The sequence below is a fragment of the Salvelinus fontinalis genome, chromosome 36 (genome assembly GCF_029448725.1).
Source record: "Salvelinus fontinalis isolate EN_2023a chromosome 36, ASM2944872v1, whole genome shotgun sequence".
NCBI lineage: Eukaryota > Metazoa > Chordata > Actinopteri > Salmoniformes > Salmonidae > Salvelinus > Salvelinus fontinalis.
In genome coordinates this window covers 13,479,020-13,503,380 of record NC_074700.1, presented here as the reverse complement: position 1 = coordinate 13,503,380, position 24,361 = coordinate 13,479,020, and the positions used below count along the sequence as shown (strand labels likewise).

At 48.2% G+C, this 24,361-nt stretch overlaps 1 protein-coding gene across 5 annotated transcripts in view; it reads left to right on the top strand.

Annotated features, from left to right (window-relative positions):
* Nucleotides 1-22,957, top strand: part of kdm6ba (lysine (K)-specific demethylase 6B, a) — a 372,203-nt gene extending 349,246 nt beyond the window's left edge. For all 5 annotated transcript variants that reach the window (XM_055900768.1, XM_055900766.1, XM_055900767.1 and 2 more), the window contains 19 exons: nucleotides 3,450-3,534; nucleotides 7,016-7,129; nucleotides 7,375-7,501; nucleotides 7,745-7,840; nucleotides 7,937-8,192; nucleotides 8,336-8,590; nucleotides 8,822-9,010; nucleotides 9,233-9,829; nucleotides 10,271-13,995; nucleotides 14,197-14,320; nucleotides 15,336-15,441; nucleotides 17,041-17,246; nucleotides 17,347-17,534; nucleotides 17,905-18,168; nucleotides 18,380-18,567; nucleotides 18,898-19,039; nucleotides 19,483-19,609; nucleotides 19,880-20,053; nucleotides 21,354-22,957. In XM_055900768.1, coding sequence (XP_055756743.1) covers nucleotides 7,380-7,501; nucleotides 7,745-7,840; nucleotides 7,937-8,192; nucleotides 8,336-8,590; nucleotides 8,822-9,010; nucleotides 9,233-9,829; nucleotides 10,271-13,995; nucleotides 14,197-14,320; nucleotides 15,336-15,441; nucleotides 17,041-17,246; nucleotides 17,347-17,534; nucleotides 17,905-18,168; nucleotides 18,380-18,567; nucleotides 18,898-19,039; nucleotides 19,483-19,609; nucleotides 19,880-20,053; nucleotides 21,354-21,377 — 6,783 coding nt within the window. In that variant the 5' untranslated portion in view covers nucleotides 3,450-3,534; nucleotides 7,016-7,129; nucleotides 7,375-7,379 and the 3' untranslated portion in view covers nucleotides 21,378-22,957. The remainder of the gene's footprint in view (nucleotides 1-3,449; nucleotides 3,535-7,015; nucleotides 7,130-7,374; nucleotides 7,502-7,744; nucleotides 7,841-7,936; nucleotides 8,193-8,335; nucleotides 8,591-8,821; nucleotides 9,011-9,232; nucleotides 9,830-10,270; nucleotides 13,996-14,196; nucleotides 14,321-15,335; nucleotides 15,442-17,040; nucleotides 17,247-17,346; nucleotides 17,535-17,904; nucleotides 18,169-18,379; nucleotides 18,568-18,897; nucleotides 19,040-19,482; nucleotides 19,610-19,879; nucleotides 20,054-21,353) is intronic.
* The last annotated feature ends 1,404 nt before the right edge of the window (nucleotides 22,958-24,361 follow it).

Here is a 24,361-nt window from a genome sequence, read left to right as displayed (position 1 = left end):
TGGCTGACCGAACGTTTGTATTTAGCTTTGTAACAGTGGTAGTTGACTTCTTGTGGCTTATCATAGTGTACCTCTTTTTCTTTCATATACACCGAATATGTGCAGTGAAATGTGTTGTTTTACAGGGTCAGCCATAGTAGTACACTACTATTCAAAGCTGAGTACACTGAGTGTACAAAACCTTAAGAGTATATTGACTTTCACCCTCCTCGCTTTTACCCTCAGAACAGCCTCTATTCATCAGGGCATTGACGCTACAAGGTGTTGACTCCAACACTTCCCACAGTTGTGTCAAGTTGGCTGGATGTCCTTTGGGCGGTGGACCATTACTGATACACACAGGAAACTGTTGAGAGTGGAAAAACCCAGCAGCATTGCAGTTCTTGACATAAACCGGTACGCCTGGCACCTACTATCATACCCCGTTCGAAGGCACTGATATCTTTTGTCTTGCCCATTCACCCTCTGAATGGCACACATACACAATCCATGTCTCAAGGCTTAAAAATCCTTCTTTAACCTGTCTCCCCCCCTTCATCTACACTGATTGAAGAGGATTTAACAGGTAACATCAATAAGAGATCATAGACTGACCAGGTGAATCCAGGTGAGATCTATGTGAGGGGAAGGTGTTCATAATGTTTTGTTTACTCCGTGTATATTACAATTGTGAGTCTTGAGTAATGTTTTGGTAGTTATGGTTAGCAACGGTTAGCATGATGATGATGGCATGGCCCTAGCCTCTCTCTACCAGAGTGGTAGCCAGGTGTGTGATGCCGTAACCAGGACGACGGAGGTGTTGACTGGAACAGGTCTTTAACGTCTGTCGTCATGGAAGTTTCACTGTTACCCAGGTGACATACAGGGGCTACCGCGGGAATTCACACATTCAAACATTTGTTATGTTGCACAACTTCCTTAGTTGCAATGTTAATTCTGCTGGTGAGGTTGTGTGGTAACGTCATTGTAGTTAGTTGGAGTTTCCCTCACCCAATTGGGGAAATCGGCAACACCACAAGAGAACACAGCATCTAAAAGTGACAAATAAGCTCCACTGTAATTTCATCATGGTAAGGTGGTCTGGCGATTCCTGTGTTAGGCATAAACCCCCGACCTGCCTATCTACATGTTTCACCATAACACCGGTTCACTAACCACCGATGACGGCACCTGAGACGTCACTAGCAACGCCCCCGGTCACCAGTGGGAGGAGGACGGGGGGTGAAGTTTGGGGTAAGCCCTTTCCGCCGACCGCTGGGCGTGGTGCTGACTCACTCCCCGGGGGGGTTCCCTGTGCTGTGACACCCCGGATGCAGCGTATCATAACACATACACACAGCGTACTGACAGATATAATCAGTTGTCTTTCTCTCTATAGAACTTGAGAGAGCTTGTGTCTTAGCTTCCTAATGTTATCTGAAGTTTGTTTCTCACCCATCCCCAGTGTTCAGTTCCCCATGCTGCACGTTTGTTAGTTTCATGTTCCTCTCTCTCCTTTTCTCTCTTTCCCTCATCGGTCTCTCTGTGCCTCTACTCTCTCTCCTCTTCTCCCTGTTCTCTCCCTCCCTCTCTGTTGTTGCTGCGCTACAGTTTCACGTGTGATAGTTGACTTAACGTGCCGACCTCTTCCTGTGAGAGAGGCTACTGTTGTTTATGTAGCAACAGCCCTTGTGCCTCTAACACAGTTATTCTCACCATTGTGTGTGTCTGTGAGCCCCCTCTCTCTTTGTGTTGTCGGCCCCCTGCTGATTCACCCTTTCCCCTCCTGCCCTCCCCGGGTTTCCACACACCCGCCGTGTTGACTAGGGAGTCAAAGCATGGGAGAAGAGAGGGGTGATTATTTTTTGCCGTCTCCATGTTCTTAGTAACCGTGGGAGAGAGCGAGACAGAGAGAGAGGAGGTTAGACAGTCATACTAATATCTAAACTCCCTGTCTGTCTCCTGACTCTGACTGATAAATGCAGTGTTAGACAGGTCTGGCTATTGTCTGGTTTCTGAGATTCGTTATCGTTCTGGAGAAGTCTACCTACGTTGTCTGATGTAATAACATGAGTATAGCTATTGGGTCACTCCACCTCATAAAGCACTAGAAAGAGGATTTCAACACCCACCATCTCAGATTGTTCTGAAATCGTTTCTGTATTTAGAAACCGATACGATAAGCATTCCAGAAACATTATTTCTTTATTTATATAATTCGATTTTTGAGAAATTAAGCTAATTGATTGCACCCAAGTTGGCTATTTTAATTTTTTCATATAATAATAAATATAGTACCTAACGTCCATTTCAGACCAGAATAGGAAACGTTATTTATTGGAAAGGAGCATCAAGATCACCGTGGTCTTTCACCATCCTGTGAAGTTCATCATGAGTTATTTCATATGTTGCCTAATAAACTGCGTAGTTTCCCGAGTCGTAGTGGGAGGACCACACACCATATCATCACGTGACTCCAAGTTTACTTCCATATGATGGTTGTTATGTCAATATTTGCACATAAAGGCGTTTCTACCACCATTTTTTCACATAATACTTTTACCGACACATACTTTTACCCACCGCGTCGAACGCACAAATTATCTGTCGGTTATTTATAAAATTGTACTGCAACTCCCTGTTTCCATCACGGCTGTTGTGATTATTTTTTATATAGTATGACTTTACTTGCAAAACAACTGTGGATGGAAACATGCTTAGTGTTAGAAAAAACTGTGGATGGAAACATGCTTAGTGTTAGAAAAAACTGTGGATGGAAACATGCTGAGTGTTAGAAAAAACTGTGGATGGAAACATGCTGAGTGTTAGAAAAACTGGATGGAAACATGCTGAGTGTTAGAAAAACTGGATGGAAACATGCTTAGTGTTAGAAAAAACTGTGGATGGAAACATGCTTAGTGTTAGAAATAACTGTGGATGGAAACATGCTGAGTGTTAGAAAAAACTGTGGATGGAAACATGCTGAGTGTTAGAAAAACTGGATGGAAACATGCTTAGTGTTAGAAAAAACTGTGGATGGAAACATGCTTAGTGTTAGAAAAAAGTTTGATCCATATCGCATGTTAGGTACTATAATTATTGAATATTAATTGAATCGTAAACATTAAAATGGCCAATTTGGGTCAAATCAATTAGCTTCATTTCTCAGATCAAATTGTATTTCAATAAAAGTAAGCAACGTTTATCTTATGTTTCTAACAAAGGATTTCAGAAGAATCTGAGATGGTGGGAGTCATGGCTTTCTGAAATGACATGGAACAGCCCTATTGTCTGATACATACAGCTATGTGGGTGTCATGACTTTCTGAAATGACATGGAACAGCCCTATTGTCTGATACATACAGCTATTGGCTAATTGGGATTGTGTGTGAACAGATGTTGTTTTTGGTAGCTATCTGTTTTATGACGGTTTGATATTAAATCTGACTCTTTCTTCTGATTGGTCCAGGGCTGAAGAGATCCCAGAGATGATTAGCTGTAGAAGCTGAGACTTGACGAGACAGAGGATCTTGAATTAGGTGCTATTCTAAAAGGTAAGTGTGTGTGTGTGTGTGTGTGTGTGTGTGTGTGTGTGTGTGTGTGTGTGTGTGTGTGTGTGTGTGTGTGTGTGTGTGTGTGTGTGTTGCTTGTGTATACAGTGCATTTGGAAAGTATTCAGATCCCTTGACTTTTTCCACATTTTGTTACGTTACAGCCTTATTCTAAAATTGATTAAATTAAATGTTTTCCTCATCAATCTACACACGATACCCCATGATGACAATACGAAATCAGGTTTTTATAATTTTTTGCAAATGTATTAAAATTGAAAAAGAGATACTTTATTTACATAAGTATTCAGACCCTTTGTTATGAGACTCGAAATTGGGCTCAGGTGCATCCTGTTTCCATTGATGATCCTTGAGATGTCCACCTGTCAAAATAATTGTCCGTAGAGCTGCGAGATTGTGTTGAGGCAACCGACCTGAGTAAAGGTACCAAATAATTTCTGCAGCATTGAAGGTCCCCAAGAACACCGTGGCCTCCATCATTCTTAAATGGAAGAAGTTTGGAACCACCAACACTTCCTAGAGCTGGCCGCCCGGCCAAACAAAGTAATCGGGGGAGAAGGGCCTTGGTCAGGGAGGTGACCAAGAACCCGATGGTCATTCTGACAGAGCTCCAGAGTTCCTCTGGAGATGGTAGAACCTTCCAGAAGGGCAACCATCTCTGCAGCATGCCACCAATCAGGCCTTTATGGTAGAGGTGCACGACCGAAGCCACTCCTCAGTAAAAGGCACATTACAGCCTGCTTGGAGTTTGCCAAAAGGCACCTAAAGGACTCTGTCCATGAGAAACAAGATTCTCTGGTCTGATGAAACCAAGATTGAACTCTTTGGCCTGAATGCCAAGCGTCACAACCTGTTACCATCCCTACGGTGAAGCATGGTGGTGGTGGTGGCATCATGCTGTGGGGATGTTTTTCAGCGGCAGGCACTGTGAGATTGAGGGAAAGATGAACGGAGCAAAGTACAGAGAGATCTAAAATGAAAATCTGCCCCAGAGCGCTCAGGACCTCAGACAGGGGCAAAGGCTCACCTTCCAACAGGACAACAACCCTAAGCACACAGACTAGACAACGCAGGAGTGGCTTCAGGACACGTCTCTGAATGTCCTTGAGTGGCCCAGCCAGAGCCCAGACTTGAACCCGATCGAACAACTGTGGAGAGACCTGAAAATAGCTGTGCAGCAACGCTCCTCATCCAACCTGACAGCTTGAGAAGATCTGCAGAGAAGAATGGGAGAAATTCCCCAAATACACATGTGCCAAGCTTGTAGCGTCATACCCAAGAAGACTCAAGGCTGTAATCGCTGCCAAATGTGCTTCAACAAAGTACGGAGTGAAGGGTCTGAATACTTATGTAAATGTGATATTTCAGTCTTTTTATACATTTGCAAACATTAAAAAAAAAGTGGAAAAAGTCAAGGGGTCTGAATACTTTCCGAATGAGCTGTGTGTGTGCGTATCTTTCTATGTGTCTGTGGGAATGTGTTAACCAGTCTGAGGTGTGTGTGATCATCTGGTACTGGTCTTTCTTTACATGGCATTAGTGTGTGTGTCTGTCTAGGGTGTCGTTATCCCACGCACACACGCGTACACACAGAACAGATGAGTAGAGGGGGAGCGTCAGCGTGGCTCGGTGTTGTCTTTATTTCCGTCTCTCTGGAAGCTAAAAACGGAGCGCCTGAAATATCTTCCCCCTAGGCTTTTAATAGCGAGGCGGCGGGAGGGAGGGATAAGAGAGGGAGGGAGGGAGGGAGGGATAAGAGAGGGAGGGAGGGAGGGATAAGAGAGGGAGGGAGGGAGGGATAAGAGAGGGAGGGAGGGAGGGATAAGAGAGGGAGGGAGGGATAAGAGAGGGAGGGAGGGATAAGAGAGGGAGGCCCCACACACGCTAGCAGAGCTAATTTAGGAACCAACGCTGACTAGAGTGGAGCTTTCTGCTGGCTCATCGTCACGGGTGTGTGTCTGTCACGGGTGTGTGTCTGTCACGGGTGTGTGTCTGTCACGGGTGTGTGCTTATCTCCATTTTGAACAGGAATCTCCTTCTGTCTTCTGTAACTCTCTATGTTGGACAACATGGACTTTTTCTAGCTGAGTCTTCTCTGTTTCTTAATGGTTGGGATCATGTGTCTCTCAGCGTCACTTTTTCTGGGTGATGTGACTTTTTGTATATGCGTGTGTGTGTCACCGTGTGTGTGTCACCGTGTGTGTCACCGTGTGTGTCACTGTGTGTGTGTCACTGTGTGTGTGTCACCGTGTGTGTCACTGTGTGTGTGTCACCGTGTGTGTGTGTATATATATATATATACCAGGCTATTTTCTGTGTTCTCCAACTGTTTCTTTGTTTGCCTCTCTGCCATGTGTGGGAAGGTGTGTGGGCGTGAGATATAGGCAGCACAGCCCACGCTCCCCTCCCTCCCTCCATCCCTCCCTCCGTCCTTCCCTCCATCCCTCCCTCCCTGTATCCCTCCCTCCCTCCGTCCTTCCTTGAGAGCACTTATTTTCCACCCATCTTTTCTTCGTATCCTTCCTTGCTGTTCAGACCCCCTGTCCCTTTCTATCACGCCTGTTCTAATAATGGGATTTAAACCTAGTGGATCCAACACACGTGTGTACGTGTGTGTGTGTGTGTGTGTGTGTGTGTGTGTGTGTGTGTGTGTGTGTGTGTGTGTGTGTGTGTGTGTGTGTGTGTGTGTGTGTGTGTGTGTGTGTGTGTGTGTGTGTGTGTGTGTGTGTGTGTGTGTGTGTATATATATATATAATGACTCTACAGACGTACGTACGCACACACACAAAACACACAGTGCAGCCACACACCCTGTACCCTTGGTTAGTCTGTGGGTCTCTACCTCCTGTAGGGATTACACTAAACTCAGGGCTCCCCTGTCATAGGTCCAGCAACTCCCCCAGAACCATCTGTGCTCGGCTAATAATCCTACAGTCAGCTACAGCAGCGCTACCGTGGCCCCCTAGGGCCTGGGACACAGTACAGCACTACCAGAGTGTACTAGCTAATAATACCGACCCACAGACAATATGGTGAGACTGTAATACCTAGACCCACCGTCTGTGGTGTAATAGTTGTTAAACTATTGTGAAATTGGCACATTTCTGCAGACGAACAGTTAGAGCTGTAGAATGTCTGCTGCCACCAACTCAACACATACTGTATTTGAGTCCGAGACGATTGTAAGCTCTCTCCTCACCAACTGTTCCATATCTAGACGTTCTACCTCTTCTTCCTTGCTCTGTCCTTTCCCTCTGTCCTGTCTCCTCAGTCTCAACCCCTCTTCTCTGTCTGCAGTGAGTTTCGCTCTAGAGCTGAGCTTTATAATGGAAAACCTACTGGCAATTATTGACTTGCACCTCTCTCCCTCCTTGTTCTCTCTCTCTGTCTCCTCTCTCCCTCTCTTATTCTCTCCTATACCTCTCTTTCTCTCCTCTCGTCCTCTCTCTCTCGTCCTCTCTAGCCTAACGGGCTGTATAGTATTGGTGTTGAAGACAGGTGTGTAGTCTTCCCTTGGTCTTTGGTGTGTGGCCTTCTCTGTGTTGCAGTGGAGGGCTTCACAGACACAGCTACTGTGGTGAGTAGAAAGTGCGCACCTGCATGTTTTGGCAATCCACGAATGCTAAAGGTTTATAGTTTGTTGACTGTGTGTGTGTCTGTGTGTTTGTGCATGTGTGAGGAAAAAGAGGGGAGTGTATGTGAGTAATTGTGTGAAGGAAATCCCCCTGCAGAGGGCACACGTTGTGTACATATTGAGTGTGGATCTCTCCAGTGTCTGTGTGTGTATTCCCTGTATTGAGTCCCGCCCTCTTCGTCCTCCAGGCTGGATGCATCACGCAGTAGAGCAGTTTGGCGGGCGCGGCACACGGGACTCCTTCCCTCTGGACGGACTCAGCCGGGTACCATGGCCTCCCGTGGTCAACCGCCCCACCTGGGCGCAACCTGCCAGGTATGTTAGGTTTCCACGGCAACCAACAAGCCTCACACACACACATACACACACACACACACACCTGCTAGTCAATTAATTACATCTACACTAACTGACCTAGACCTCAAGTGAGAGAGTTTGAAGCTAAGACCACACGTTCAGTGTTAATTGTTATTTTAGGTTAAGGTGTATAGTTCTCAGGTAAACAGGTCTCACAGTATTTAGTCCTGGTCTGACTCGTATTCTTGTTCCCTCTACCAGGTGTTCGCCAGGTGTCAATCAACACCAGCTCCTCCCCCATCCAGTGCCAAGTCACATGGGCGGACTGAACCATCCCAGTAAATTCTTCAATAATGGGTGAGTCCGGCATATGTTCCATTGGGCTAGCTGTACATTCATAACTCCAGGCTGTAGTCACTGTAATCTGACTCTCTCTGTCTCTGTCGCCAATAGGCCCATGCAGGTTCGTGGCGGTGAAAAGCTGGAGCTGTCCCAGGCCATGTTACCCAGCCTCCAGAGAGGGGACCAGCAACGCCCCCTTCCTCCCCCCCACCGGGTGTGGGAACAGTTGGGTCAGCTGTATGACTCCCACCCCCCTCCTCATTCACTTGTACCCCTACCTAGCGACCACACCCCCCGCCTGCACAGTGGTGGATACAGCACTAGGCCGCCTACCCACCTGCCTTCCAGACCCAATCAGCTACTGAAGGTGAGAGAAGGGGCCAGTGATATCATCTGACAGGACGAGTGTAGATAAACGAGTGGCCTATCAGTGAGTGACGATTAACGGTGGATGTCTTGTCAGATGTAATGCTGACTTTTCCTCACTCTCTCCTCTCTCCTATCTGTCAGTATGAGGGTCCTCAGGAGCATCATGTTCCCAGGGGTCCAGCATCACTGGGTGATGATATGTGGTCTCAGGTTCAGCAGCAGCAGCAGAGGGGTTACCCAGGGAAAATGTCGGGGGGGCAGCTGAAGAGGCCGGCCCCCCCTCTAGGGGAGCACTCGGTCATCCAGCACACCCCGCCCCCCTCCCTTCACCCCTCTCGCCCCAATGAGGACTGCCCCAGTCCTAGCAAGAGGAAGAGGAAGAGGAGCTCTGAGCAGGTACGTGGATGGCTGAAACCACTGCACTCAACACTTCACTCATGCAGTTACTTTTACTTCACACATACAGGATAAAGAAATCCAAGTCTATACTCTCTCATCTGTAGCATCAGGTGATTGCATAGAATTATTTGTGACCTTTTGATATCTCAACTTTGTTCTTGTAATTTGACCATGTTGTTTTGATGGGATCTGCTGTAGTTCTAATATTGTTACTCTTCTCCTCTCCAGATTCCTCACCCCAGCATGCAGAGGTTCTCTGGCCCAGGAGGACACCCCCTGCCCCCCCAGCAGCAGCCCCCGGCCCACCTCCCCCCTCCCCCACCCAAACCTGCCTTCTGGAACCCCATGCATAAGGGGAACGCCCCCTGGGCCCAGCCCGAACGCAGGAACGGGCCTTCAGAGTTCCAGATCAGAACTGTAAGAACCACATCGTCAACAGAACTCACTGTACTCATCAAATCTACTTATTCAGATGATTATTATAGTATTTCTTGTTGGTGGAACTTGGTTTGTTGTGTTTGACATAAAGTAACATGTCGGTTAATGAGATGCAGGTTAGGTGGTCAAATAGTTTGTCTATGGTCTCCTAGCCCACGAGTTCTTACCTGATCGTGTCTCTCTCGTTCTCTCTGGTAACAGGACTCAGCCAAGTCAGGTCTGGGTGGCTACACCTACAAACCTCCCCCCCCCTCCGCCCCCTCGCCAATCTCCCCACCCTGCATCTCCTCCCTGGGAGACTACCCCCAGGGGCGTGGCGGGCCCCCCCCACCCCACAAGCCCCAGTTCCCACCTCAGGCCCTCAATCAACCCCCCCACAATAACCACCCCCAGTACCCCAAACAACCAGCTCCAGCCCCGCCCCTCATGGGGATGGAGCCCCGGGGAGGTCCTCCTACCCCCCAGAGAGGCCCTACCACTGGGGGCCGAGGAATCAACAACCAGCCCCTCTCTCATCCTCCTCACCACCAAGCTCCAGCAAGGGGGGACAGTAGAGGAGAAAGGGACAGTAGGGAGCCCCCCCAACCCTCACCAGCAAACCACACCGGCGTGCCTTACAGCCACAACCCACACCCCCACTTCCAGCCCCACCCGGGGCTGGGGCACACGGCCCCACAACCCCGTCCTCCTGCCCCTGCCTGCAGCACCGCAGTACCTCAGCAGCACAACCCCACCACCCCACACCACGAGGCCTGGCGGCCCCAGGGCCAGGGCAGGCCACAAAGCAACCACCCCCCGGTGAGTCCTAGTTCCCCAGCAGAGCTAATGTTGCACCCAGCCTTCATTTGTTAACGTGTGATCTCCACCTTTTTCACACTGATTATTTTCAAAATCCCGAATCAACGCCCAGCAGGCTCACTGGGCACTTCACGTAGACCCGAAGAGTCCGTGAACAACTCCCATTTTACCTACTCATTGTCATTTAGCGGAGGGTTCTGTTTGGAATTGATTGGGCTTAGTTAATGGACTTAGTTAATGGACTTAGTTAATGGACTTTTGCTAAGAGGGAGGACAGGAAATATGAAGCATATACATTTTGTTTGCATTCTAGTGTATCGGTGGGCGTCCCAAAAAGTAGTGCACTGTGTAGGGAATAGGGTGCCATTTGGGAAGCGGACTGACTGTTTGTATTGCGCACGATCTCCAGTGTACTAACCTAGCATGTGTCTCTCCCTACAGGAGTCAGGTCTCTACAGGGCAGGGCCGGTGTCTCAGGGGCAGCATCAGAACCAGGTCGGGGAGACCCGGGGTCCTGCGCCCCTCCAGCATCATCAGCACCCCCGCCCCCACATCAGCCCCCCTCAGGCCTCCCCCATACCTCCTACCAGGACGCCAGTCATCACCCCCACCTTCACCCCCCAGCCCCCCTGCTCACAGTCACATAACAACCGCTACAGTAGTAGTATGACTGGACCTGCACTCTCCACTGTGACCACAGCGCCGCCTGCTGTGTGCTCAGCTAGCAACACCCCCAGCAGCAGGAGAGGCAGGGAGACGATGGGAATGCTCCACCAGACCTCACTTCCATCTCAGCTGGAGAGGGACCCAGAGAGGGGGCCCATCCACCCCATGCTGCACCCAGGGTATCAGGGAGCCCGTGTGGGCACTGCCATTCACCCTCACCCCCAGCGGGCACCACCCAGGCCCCAGCAGCAGCCTAGCCACCACCACCAACCGTCTGTCCAGGGGAAGGGTTACTACGGACGGCCTGAGTCTGATCGCACTCCTTCCTCTTCGTCATCATCCTCAGGACACCAGAGGGCAGGAGAGAGCGTAATCACCAGCAGAGGGTCTCACCCCAACCCCCTCCCGCAGACGACGGTCACTAGCTCACCCCATGACCGCACCATAACCGCCCCCCAAACCCAAACGGTCAACTCTGCCCCTCAGCCAGCCTCCAATCCCTCTTACTCCAGACTCTGTGCCCAGTCTACACCCCAGCCCCCCCAGGCTACCACCACCTCAGCCCAGGGGTATCTTAACTCTCGATCCCAGCCACCTCCACCCTCAGCCCCCCAGTCCATGGAGGAGGCCCTGGATAAACTGGATGCTGAGCTGCAGGGTCATATGCAGGCCGAGGAGAGGAGGATGGACTGGGAGAGAGAGCAGGAGTTAAGGAAGAGGAGGGATTGGGAGAGAGAGCAGGAGGAGAGGAAGAGGAGGGATTGGGAGAGAGAGCAGGAGGAGAGGAAGAGGAGGGAGTGGGAGAGGGCGGAAGAGGAGAAGAAGAGAAATAGGGAATGGGAAAAAGAGCAGGAGGAAAGGAAGAGGAGGGACTGGGAGAGAGAGAGGGAGGAAGAGGAGAGGAAGAAAAGGAGGGAGTGGGTGAGAGAGGATGAGGAGAGGAAGAGGAGGATGGAGAGGAAGGCAAAGGAGGAGATGAGCAGGAGCAGTAAGGGGAGAGAGGAGTCCGCCATTGAGAGTCTGGAGAGACTCCTGTCAGGCAGCACTTCTTCTGCCCCGCCTCCTCCTCGCCTGTCCACTGTCTCCACCTCCTCCTCCTCCTTTGTCCTACCTCCACCCCCACCACCCCCCAGCCAGTCCTCCTCCTCGCCCCCCTACCCCTGGCTGAGCCGGGCCGGGGCACCCCCTTGTCCCCCAGGCCAGGCACCACCGTCTCCCGCCCCCCTGGAGAGGTCGCAGCCGCCCCCTCTCACCCCCCAGACGGAGTATGCCAGGGAGAAGCAGAGGCAGAGGGAGAAATGGGGCGGGAGTCCCCCGTCGTCATCTCACAGTAGTAACGTTACCTCAGGGAACAACGCCCGGTCCTCGTTGGGGCTTTCCTACCCTAACAACCCCTCTGCTGTTACCTCTTACCCCAACCACCCCTTAAATAACACCACCATGCGAGGCACCCCCCGTCCACCCAAAGACACCCCCCAACCCAAGGAGAAGGCTAGTCAGCAGGCCAGAGGAGGAGTGATGGGGGCTACAGGTCCCCTCCACAGCTCCATCAGCATCACCCTCCGAGAGCCCCCCAAACTCTTCCAGGCTTTCCCCAGGGACAGCCTTTCGTCCGGGACCAACCCCTCCAGAACCACCAGCAGCACCTCCAGCACAGGGGGTCTCCTCCACAAGCGCATGCCCAGCGGAGGCCTAGGTAGCCTGGGTAGCAGCGCCAGCAGCAGCAGCAGCGGAGACTCGGACAGCGCCCAGTTTGAGGAGGAACCATCGGAGCTCTCTACGTTACTCCCAGACGGTCTGGCCAACATCATGGCCATGCTGGATGAGTCCATCAAGAAAGAGGAGGAATCTTTCTATAGCAGCGACCGAAACAGAGCCAGACAAAACATTGTCAACACCTTCTCTGATACCATGCCACCGGACAAGAGCTACCTGTGTGCCCCGGACCTCATTCCGGCGCCCAAGCAGCAGCCGCAGGACGACTTTGTTGGAGCGAACCTCCACGCCAGCCCCCCCGTGTTGAGCCGACAGGGCTCCCTGGCCTCCCCCTGCAGTCGGACCTCCTCCCTCAACGAGGAGGAGGAGGAGGAGGGTTGTCCCACCCTGAAACCCGCTCCGGAGCTCCACAAGCCAGCCGTCCCTCTCAACCCCAACCCCCAGTCGGGGACAAACTACCGCCACAGCGACCTGGCTAAACTCTACGGTCTCCCGGAGCCCGGGAAGAGTGAATGCGACGACGAAGATGAGGAAGAGGAGTCGGAGACCCCGTCCAGTTCCCCTCCCCCGCCCCAGAGGCCCCACCTCCACCAGACGGGGGTGAGCAGCACCTTCAAGTCCCAGGCCGCCCTGGAGAACCAGAAGTACACCTACAGAGGAGGTCCGTTTGGCCGCCCGCCCCCCTCCGCTCTGGGGGGAGTGAAGTACTCCTCTTCCCTCTCTCTGGGTCCCGACATCCAACAGCAGCAGAATAGCACCTCCCCCACCTCCGATTCCACCAATCACCCGGGCTTTACACCGTCGTTGACTCCGCCCCGAAAGCCCCGCCCACACTCCCCCTCCAACTGGGAGGCGAAGAGACAGGTCAATATCAAGATGGAGGAGCCTGATATCTGGAGAGATGGGATGGAGGCCATGGAGAAGAGGATCCATTCCTCAAACGAAGAGTCACATTTGAATCCCTCCACACAATCCATCAAGATGGAACCGAAAGAAGAGATGAAGCTCACTACCATCTCTGAGTCTTCTCTGGCCGAGCTGGGCCGGAGCTGTGAGGTCTTCCTGACCCGGCACTCCAACTCCCTCCCCAGCAACAACACCTCAGACAGGACCAAGACTGAGCTGAAACACGAGGACAGGCACCACAAGCCTGAGAGAGAGAGGGAACGAGACAGAGAGAGAGACGGAGAGACAGAGAAGAAGAGGAAACACAGCAGCAGCAAGAAACACCAGGACAGGAAAGAGAGGAAGAAAAAGCACAGAGAGAAACGAGAGGAGATGTCCTCCTCCCACTCCTCCTCTTCCTCCTTCCAATCCAGTTCCAATTCCAAACGGCACAAGGAGGGCAAAGTTCACAAGGAGAAGAAGGAGCACCTGCGGATCCTCGGGAACCTGGACCTCCAGAGCAAGGAGATCCGGGAGAAGGACCGCAACCACGTTCACTCTGACATGGAGAGAGAGCGGAAGAGGGGGAAACGGGCTGGTTCCACCAGCGGAGACGAACCCTCAGAATGGGCGTCCCATAGTAGAAGTGAGAAAAGTTCTGGTGTCATGTCCTCTTCTCAGGGCAGTGAGGTTGGATCGACACTGCAGGGTTCGGCTGCTGACTTCATGAAATTGAAGGCCCTGTCGGACGGGCCACCTAAGGAGCTGAAGATCAGGCTGATCAAGGTGGAGAGCGGAGACAGAGAGACGTTCATCGCCTCGGAGGTGGAGGAGAAGAGGACACCCCTGGAGGAGATCAACATAAACAACACAGCCGCAGAGGTCACACGGGCCTGCAAGTGAGTATGGAAGAGGAGAGGGGGATGGAGGGATGAACAAGGCAGGAGTGTTGTGGGAGAGCGTGTGGGGCGGTTTTACCAACTGGAAGTAAAGGGGGGTTGCATTCTAGTAAATACATTTCTAAAAAGACAGTTTTTTATGCTCCAGTTTGTGACTGTGTGTGTTTGATCAAAAAAATAATAATTGAACTCTTCTCTCAGGGGTGCGAGGGTGAAGGGGAAGTTCAGAGAGTCCTACCTGCTCCCTGCGTTCTCTGTCAAGCCCCTGTTTACCACAGAGCCCATCCCACGGGAGAAACTCAACCCTCCCACACCAAGCATCTATGTAAGTCCCTGTCGTTCACCATAACCACACCTTTCACATATCTATCTTTCTCTGCACCACGTATCCCATTATACTCTGTCTCTTTCTCTAATAATGTGATAATGTGTAGCGTGAAATTAAAATCATTTTCTAAGCCTATTTTTTTTCTATTTATTATGGATCCTCGTTAGCTGCTGCCAGTTACTCTTCCTGGGGTCCAGCAAAATTTAAGGCAGTTATATATATTTTTTAAACATTACATTTTGGGCCTCCTGAGTGGCGCAGCGGTCTAAGACACTGCATCTCAGTGCTAAAGGCGTCACTACAGACACTGGTTTGATCCCAGGCTGTATCACAACCGGCCGTGATCGGGAGTCCCATAGGATGGCGCACAATTGGCCCAGCGTCGTCCGGGTTAGGGGAGGGTTTGGCCTGGGTAGGCCGTCATTGTAAATAAGAATTTCTTCCTAACTTCCTAACTTAAATAAAGGTTAATAAAAAAATCACAACAGATTTCACAACACATTGAAGCGTGTGCCCTCAGGCCCCTACTCTACTACCACATATCTACAACACAAAATCCAGGTGTACATGTGTGTATAGTGCGTATGTTATTGTGTGTGTATGCAGGTGTCTGTGCCTATGTTTGTGTTGCTTCACACTCCCTGCTGTTCCGTAAGGTGTATTTTTATCTTCTTTTATGTGATTCTACTGCTTACATCACTTACTTCATGTGGAATAGAGTGCCATGTACTCATGGCTCTATGTAGTACTGTGCGCATTTCATAGTCTGTTCTGGACTTGGGGACTGTGAAGAGACCTCTGGTGGCATGTCTTGTGGGGTATGCATGGGTGTCCGAGCTGTGTGCCAGTACACAGCTCAATGCATTCAACATGTCAATATCTGACACACATACAAGTAGTGAAGTCAATCCCTCCTCCACTTTGAGCCAGTACTGTACTGCCCTCTGGTGGTAGAAAACGGCACCCGATGTGAATTATAATTGTACTAACTGTTCTATCCCCCCCTCTATAGCTGGAGAGTAAGAGAGATGCCTTATCCCCGGTACTACTGCAGTTCTGTACAGACCCCAAGAACCCTGTTACTGTCATCAGAGGACTGGCCGGATCCCTACGACTCAGTGAGTTTAACACATCCCGTCACACACACACTTCACGTCATTATCGATCATTTATTCAACACTATCTACCACAATAACCACACAAATCATTCATTCAAACTGCACAACCAATAGTAATCATGCCACACCATGTCATCCCACACTGTCAACTGCCTTTATTTTCAGCAAACTTAACATGTGTAAATATTTGTATGCACGTAACAAGATTCAACAATTGAGACATAAACTGAACAAGTTCCACAGACATGTGGCTAACAGAAATGGAATAATGCGTCCCTGAACAAAGGGGGGGTCAAAATCAAAAGTAACACTCAGTATCTGGTGTGGCCACCAGCTGTATTAAGTCTCTTCTCCTCATGGACTGCACCACATTTGACAGTTCTTGCTGTGAGATGTTACCCCACTCTTTCACCAAGGCACCTGCAAGTTCCCGGACATTTCTGGGGGGAATGGCCCTAGCCCTCACCCTCCGATCCAACAGGTCCCAGACGTGCTCAATGGGATTGAGATCCGGGCTCTTTGCTGGCCATGGCAGAACACTGACATTCCTGTCTTGCAGGAAATCACACATAGAACGAGCAGTATGGCTGGTGGCATTGTCATGCTGGAGGGTCATGTCAGGATGAACCTGCAGGAAGGGTACCGCATGAGGGCGGAGGATGTCTTCCCTGTAACGCACAGCGTTGAGATTGCCTGCAATGACAACAAGCTCAGTCCGATGATGCTGTGACACACCACCCCAGACCATGACGGACCCGAAACCTCCAAATCGATCCCGCTCCAGAGTACAGGCCTCAGTGTAACGCTCATTCCTTCGACGATAAATGTGAATCCGACCATGACCCCTGGTGAGACAAAACCGCGACTCGTCAGTGAAGAGCAATTTTTGCCAGTCCTGTCTGGTCCAGCGACGGTGGGTTTGTGCCCATAGGCAACATTGTTGCCGGTGATGTCTGGTGAGGACCTGCCTTACAACAGGCCTACAAGCCCTCAGTCCAGCCTCTCTCAGCCTATTGCGGACAGTCTGAGCACTGATGGAGGGATAGTGCATTCCTGGTGTAACTCGGTCAGTTGTTGTTGCCATCCTGTACCTGTCCCGCAGGTGTAATGTTCGGGTGTACCGATCCTGTGCAGGTGTTGTTACACGTGGTCTGCCACTGCGAGGACGATCATCTGTCCGTCCTGTCTCCCTGTAACGCAGTCTTAGGCGTCTCACAGTACGAACATTGACATTTATTGCCCTTGCCACATCTGCAGTCCTCATGCCTCCTTGCAGCATGCCTCACGCAGATGAGCAGCGTCCCTGGGCATCTTTCTTTTGGTGTTTTTCAGAGTCAGTAGAAAGGCCTTAATTGCCTACCGTCTGTAAGCTGTTAGTGTCTTAACGACCGTTCCCCAGGTGCATGTTCAATAATTGTTTATGGTTCATGGAACAAGCATGGGAAACCATGTTTAAACCCTTTACAATGAAGATATGTGAAGTTATTTGGATTTTTACAAATTATCTTTGAAAGACAGGGTCCTGAAAAGGGACGTTTTCTTTTTTTGCTGAGTTTATATTAAACCACTTTCTCTTTCTCTCTCTCCCTCTGTCCTTAGACCTGGGTCTGTTCTCCACTAAGTCTCTGGTGGATGCTAACTCTGAGCATGCTGTGGAGGTGAGGACCCAGGTACAGCAGCCTGCTGATGAGAACTGGGACCCCAGCGGCACGGGGCAGACCTGGCCCTGTGAGAGCAGCCGCTCACACACCACCATCGCCAAGTACGCCCAGTACCAGGCCTCCAGCTTCCAGGAGAGCCTCCAGGTATGGATGGATGCAATGATACACACACACACACCAAGTGTACACACACACACCTCTTATATTTCACTTACCTCTACCTTCTTCTTTTCTGTGTCTTCAGGAGGAGAAGGGGAGTGATGAAGAAGATGATAACGAAGATGAGGAAGACAAGGAGAAGAAGAGTAAGGAGACTAGCTCTGAGACATCTAACAAAGACCCCACAAGCAAAGAGGCTACCAGTACCGAGCTGAAACCAGTGGGGAAGATCATCAAGTTTGGCACCAACATTGATCTGTCAGACCCCAAGAGGTAAGCTGGGGATAGGGATGAATTTTATTACCACAGAACATGTGGAACTTTTCACATTTGTTCCAGAACTTTCCTCTGGTGTTTTGCTTACCCCTACTGGTCAGTTCTCCGTACTGCATCTTTATTACATGAGCCACATCCATTGCTAATAAGCAAGGCCATATTGTGCAAAATCACAATAGTACATAAGATCCTTAGTGATGATAGCATTGACGCTTCTACTGCCACTCAGACTGGGTTCTGTTGGCCAGTTTAAAAAAGACAATAACCCTGTCCTCTCTCTCTTCCTCTCTCTTCCTCTCTCTCTCTCTTCCTCTCTTCCTCTTCCTCTCTCTCTCTTCCTCTCTCTCTCTTCCTCTCTCTCTACCAGGTGGAAGGCCCAGCTGCAGGAGCTCCAGAAGCTACCAGCCTTCATGCGCGTGGCGTCCAGCGGGAACATGCTGAGCCACGTGGGCCACACCATCCTGGGCATGAACACGGTCCAGCTCTACATGAAGGTCCCCGGGAGCCGCACGCCTGGCCACCAGGAGAACAACAACTTCTGCTCTGTGAACGTCAACATTGGGCCTGGAGACTGCGAGTGGTTCTCTGTGCATGAAAACTACTGGCCGGCCATCAACGACTTCTGTGAAAAGTAAGTAGTGTGGCCATTGGTTGATACACTAGCATGACTTACTGAATGTGTTGATGAGGAACAATAATCCATTCCTGATTTGAGCCTGTTTGATGTAGTGGGAAAATAATGTAAAATAGTACAAGTGTCTCATCTACTCAAGTGTACCCTTCTCCCAACGGATCACCCACGACCTCAGAGATCTAACCCCAGCATCCCCTCCCTCCTTCAGGCATGGAGTAGACTACCTGACCGGTTCCTGGTGGCCTGTTCTGGAGGACCTGTACCGCTCCAACATCCCCGTGTACCGCTTCATTCAGAGACCAGGAGACCTGGTGTGGATCAACGCAGGGACCGTCCACTGGGTCCAGGCTGTGGGCTGGTGCAACAACATCGCGTGGAACGTGGGACCTCTCAACTGTAAGTTAACTCCCTGATAAAGAGAACTACCGTACTCTTGCTACAGATGCGAATGTTTGACTCGCCCATCTACTGAAACGCATTGCCTTGAAGCCATTGCTTGACTTTAATGGTTAGTGTTATTTTATGGACCTGTTGGTCTTTGTCAGTCATTTTGGCTTGAGAGTTTTGAGGGTACTGACCGCAGTCCAAATCCACACCAACCAAACGCATAAGTAGAGGACTGATCTTGAAGATCCTATGTAAAAACATACAAGGTCACTAACAATTAGACTGTTGAAGAGCTTTCAGATTGTCAGGCACTGATGTTAGCGTTGCTCCTCTCTGCAGCCTACCAGTACCAGTTGGCCCTGGAGAGGTTTGAGTGGAACGAAGTGAAGAAGGTCAAGTCCATCGTCCCCATGATCCACGTGTCCTGGAACGTGGCCCGCACCGTGAAGGTCACCGACCCAGACACATACAAGATGATCAAGTGAGTGCAGGCTGATGATGGGTCCTCTGTTTAAGCAGTACGGCCAGAGAAAGCGTGGTACGTGGCCAATATACCACGGCTAAGAGCTGTTTTGTACGATGCAACGCGGAGTGCCTGGATACAGCCCTTAGCCGTAGTATATTGGCCATATACCATAAACCCCCGAGGTGCTTTAGCGCTATTATAAACTGGTTACCAACATAATTAGAGCAGTAAAAAGTAATTTTCTGTCATACCCGTGGTATTCCATTCAGGGGTCGAACGACCCGGTTTATAATTACACTTAGTGATTTGTTTATTATACAGATGGTGTAGTTAGAAATGACACAGGTGTAAGTATATCATTTTCAAGTTCATATTCATGATGTTTCAGAAGTAACATATTGGTGTACTGCTCAGTCCACCCTGGCTCTAACCTCATCCTCTCTTTCTCCCTCCCTCAGACACTGCCTGCTGCAGTCCATCAAGCACATCCAGGTTCTGAGAGACCAGCTGGTGACCGCAGGGAAGAAGATCTCCTACCAAAGCCGGGTGAAGGATGAGCCAGCCTACTACTGCAACGAGTGTGACGTGAGTAATACATCTAGCCAGCCCTCTCGATACAAACCGTCAAACCTCTGCCAGCACCAAACCGCCTTTAACTGAACCCAAAACACACAAACACTTACCTTCCAATCAGAGTCTCTCTTCTGAAAACCGCATTACTTCAACCCGCTGTCTTCCCTCAGAATTGCTTCAGCATGCTTTCAATTCATCCCCATGCATTACAATACGAGCCCTGTCCCACAGTGATCCCTGCCTGTAGACTGACTGGGTGTGTGTATATATTCTGTCCACCAGGTGGAGGTGTTTAACCTGCTGTTTGTGACGTCTGAGAGTGGCAGCAGGAAGACCTACGTGGTCCACTGTGAGGACTGTGCCCGCCAGAGGAACCCCAGCCTCTCCAACAACGTAGTGGTGTTGGAGCAGTACCGCATGGAGGAGCTAATGAGTACCTACGACACATTCAACCTGGTGAGGAGACACGCATATTTTTCTTATGAGACACACGCATATTTATTTTTTATTACAACTTGATTTAACTAGGCAAGTCAGTTAAGAACAAATTCTTATTTACAATGACAGCCTACCAAAAGGCAAAAATAAATACAATATAAATATAGGACAAAACACAACAAGAGACACAACTCTACATAAAGAGAGACCTAAGACAACAACATAACAAGGCAGCAAAACATGACAGCACAGCATGGTAGCAACACAACATGACAACAACATTGTAGCAAAACAACATGGTAGCAACACAACATAGTACAAACATTATTGGGTACAGACAGCAGCACAAAGGTCAAGAAGATAGAAACAACAATACATCACACAAAGCAGCCACAACTGTCAGTAAGAGTGTCCATGATTGAGTCTTTGAATGAAGAGATTGAGATAAAACTCTCCAGTTTGAGTGATTGTTGCAGCTCGTTCCAGTCACTAGCTGCAGCGAACTGAAAAGAGGAGCGACCCAGGGATGTGTGTGGTTTGGAGACCTTTAACAGAATGTGACTGGCAGAACAGGTGTTGTATGTGGAGGATGAGGGCTGCAGTAGATATCTCAGATAGGGGGGAGTGAGGCCTAAGAGGGTTTTATTAATAAGCATCAACCAGTGGGTCTTGCGACGGGTATACAGAGATGACCAGTTTACAGAGGAGTATAGAGTGCAGTGATGTGTCCTATAAGGAGCATTGCAAATCTGATGGCCGAATGGTAAAGAACATCTAGCCACTTGAGAGCACCCTTACCTGCCGATCTATAAAATACGTCTCCGTAATCTAGCATGTGCAGGAGGGTCATCTGAATCAGGGTTAGTTTGGCAGCTGGGGTGAAAGAGGAGTGATTACGATAGAGGAAACCAAGTCTAGATTTAAGCTTAGCCTGCAGCTTTGATATGTGTTGAGAGAAGGACCGTGTACTCTAGGACCAGCCATAATCCCAAGTACTTGTATCTTTCTTATTATGAGACACACACCATATTTCTTATTATGAGACACACACCGTATTTCTTAATATGAGACGCACACCGTATTTCTTATTATGAGACACACACCGTATTTCTTATTATGAGACACACACCATATTTCTTATTATGAGACACACACACACCGTATTTCTTATTATGAGACGCACACACACAACCTTTGTAGTTTTTTTGTAAGACACGAGCACACTCGCTCAGTCTGCCCTGACTGTGTTTTGTATACATCTGCCTGACAATCTGAGGCCAGTATATCTAATGTTTTGTCCTCTGTCTTCTCTCTCCAGGCTGCAGCACCCAGTTCACGGTGATGAAGATCCTCCACGTCTCGCAGCCATAACCAAAACTCCTGCCAGACAGGACTAAACACACCTTTTAAAATGTCTTTTAAACTTTTTTCCTTCATTATTTAAGATTTTTTTTACTACTACTTGCCGATCAAAACAGCCAATCGAAAACCAGTTTACTACTCATCATCACTGTTTACAAAGCCAATCAAACTCCAGTTTACTTTTGTTGTCTACGGTGCTCAAGACCAGCTTACTGGTTTCTGGAGGACTTGAAGAAACGGAAAGGCAGTTGGTGCTAGCTACCATTGTAAACACGCAACTGAGTGGACGGTTGTTATCAATGGCATGAATTTGTGTTATTTCCGGATTTCTTAAAACAAATTGTCGTCTTGAATACTGAAATGTGTAAATGCTGTTTGTATTTTTTTGTGGGGTGCTGTTTTTTTCTAAAATAATTTATTTTCCTTTTTTTTAAGACTAGATCAGCCTAGATATATACCACATTGGCCTTGTGACTTGTATTTAGAAGATAAATAAGATGGAAAATACTAATAATAGAGAGATGACATTTTTCTAAAAGCATTAAGAATAAGATGACACTTTTTGTTTGGAATGCTTCGAAACATACGGGTTTTAAAGACAATTTTGTTTTTTAGTTCTTGTCTTTCTGACTCTTGTATGTGTTGTAAATGTTGTGTTTTTACAAATGTATAATGTTTATTTCCTTAGGAGAGAGAAAGAAGGCAATTGTCACACCTCTTTAGGAGTACATCAGGTCTTTGTTTTAATGAATTGTTTCCATTTTTCATTGTGATTAATATTTCAGTTGGTGTAATAATTAATTCTGTTGTACCTCTGATTTCATTTTGTTTAGAGTTTTTTTTTTTTATATACAGATTTATTCTTTTTTGGGGGGGGGGGGTTGTACATTGTTCTTTTTTTATTTAAAATGTGTCTCGTATTTATTGGATGTCAATGTTCTCCCCTTGTTTTTATTAGGGTTGTACAAGTTTGAAAGGTTTTTTTATGGTGATTTCTAAGTCCTCTGTCACAACTGTTACAGGAGGACAACGTTTTCTCTGGTGCTTCTTCTGGTTCTATATATATAAATGATATTTCTAATGAATATAACTTACACCTTCCCCTGTAGTTGCTAGGATACACAGCTGAGGTAGAAAATTGACTAACGGAATACTGTCTTTGTAATGCGTGAAAAAAACAAAACTACATTTTCTGTACATTTTTTTTTTTATCTGAGAAAATGTAATTTAGTTTTTCAACCTTTTTAGGGGCCTTTAGATTACATGAATGATTTAAATAATATCTGTTGGAGTATTGACAGCTCTCTGATGAACAATTTCTTATTTTTATTCCTTTTTAAGATGAGAATTCTATTTTTCCTGTTCCAAAATACCTTTTATTTTCCTTCTCTTTGTGGTCATTCATTTTAAACTGCACTGTTTAGAGAATTCACAGACACACACACACACACACACACACACATACACAACAAACTGAGCCAGACATGTCTTAAACACTTTTTGAATTTGTGTGACATTACTATGACTATTATTAATAAATAAATGCTTTTGATAAAGCCACATTTGCATATATTTTTTTGTAACTTTAAAATTAAATTGAGGGTACTCACCTCAGCTGAACCGCTAACACAGTCACATGAGTTGTTCTTGCCGGTGTCTGAAACAGACCACATCTCTTACCAGATACCACCACCAATTGGAAATCACCTAATGTAAAGAAATGTAACATCCCAGTTAGTCAATCTGAAAATATACATACTGTAGGCTACTGTGGGCTTGTAACTATAAAATCTAGTGTAGAATCTAGCATTATAAATTCATGAAAACAGCCCTCAGGGTTACCCATGAGCATTTGGCCTGTCCAATCTGAGAGAAAAAACCCTGCTTGACTGTTCACTAGTTAAATAAATTAAAAAATAAAATATATATAATAATAATAATAATCCATCTATGGTGTTTTTGAACATCCAGCTCATCATCTTACTTCCTGCCTGCGGCTGATTGGCTGACAGACTGACCACTGACGTGGGTGTGAGGGGATGTGAGACAGAAGAGCGGATATCTTCTATTTACGCTTTGGCCCCATATACAATAACAACCCAAACCCTCATATCGCTCGGCTGTCGCAACATATGCCTGGCGCTTGCAGAGGTCACTTCATTCAAGACAATCACTAACAGTTTTGTTTGATGTGTATGTGTGTGTTGAAAAAATAAAAATCGGTGTTAACACTGGTTTCCATATGGTGAATCTCATCCAAGGTAAACTGAGTGAGGAAGCAGGCCCTAACCAACAGTGTCGTACAGATAGCAGACGGGGCAGGAAATAGCAGGGAGCAGCACACAGGACTCAATGACAAAGTAGAGATTTCAGTTTCTCTCCCCTGATCATTTCACTGACAGAGACAACTCTATAGTACGTGTGAATTATTTCAGGGGATAGGAATGGACTTCCGCTGAATGGTGGTGAAATAACCAGTAATTGTTTTGACATCCATGATTACGGATGCTGATTGATCTAATACAATCAGGAGACTTCAACACAGACATATACACAACATTGAGGGAGAACGAAGTAAAAAAAAGCAAAGGCCACTCATATTCAAAATCACCAAACACATAACCACCAATCCAGCACCGATCTGGTCCTGTACCTAATCTTTCTCTATTGGGTCCATCTAATATCAGTTATTTCAGAATAATGATTCATTCTTGCCTCATCAGTGGAAAGCGATGAGAGACAGAATGTCCGTGTGTCCCGTCCTGTGACCCGGGGTGAAGAGATCAACAAGGGGTCAAGGACAGAGGAACGCTGGACAGACCGGAGGATATCCTGCTTCCATAGGAAGTCGCGTCCGGCGTCCACTACGCCCTGATATCGACCGCCATGATGATGATGTGTGTGGGGTTATTAATAAACATAGCCGATGCTCCGACTATGAAGTAAGCTATTATTAATTTACTG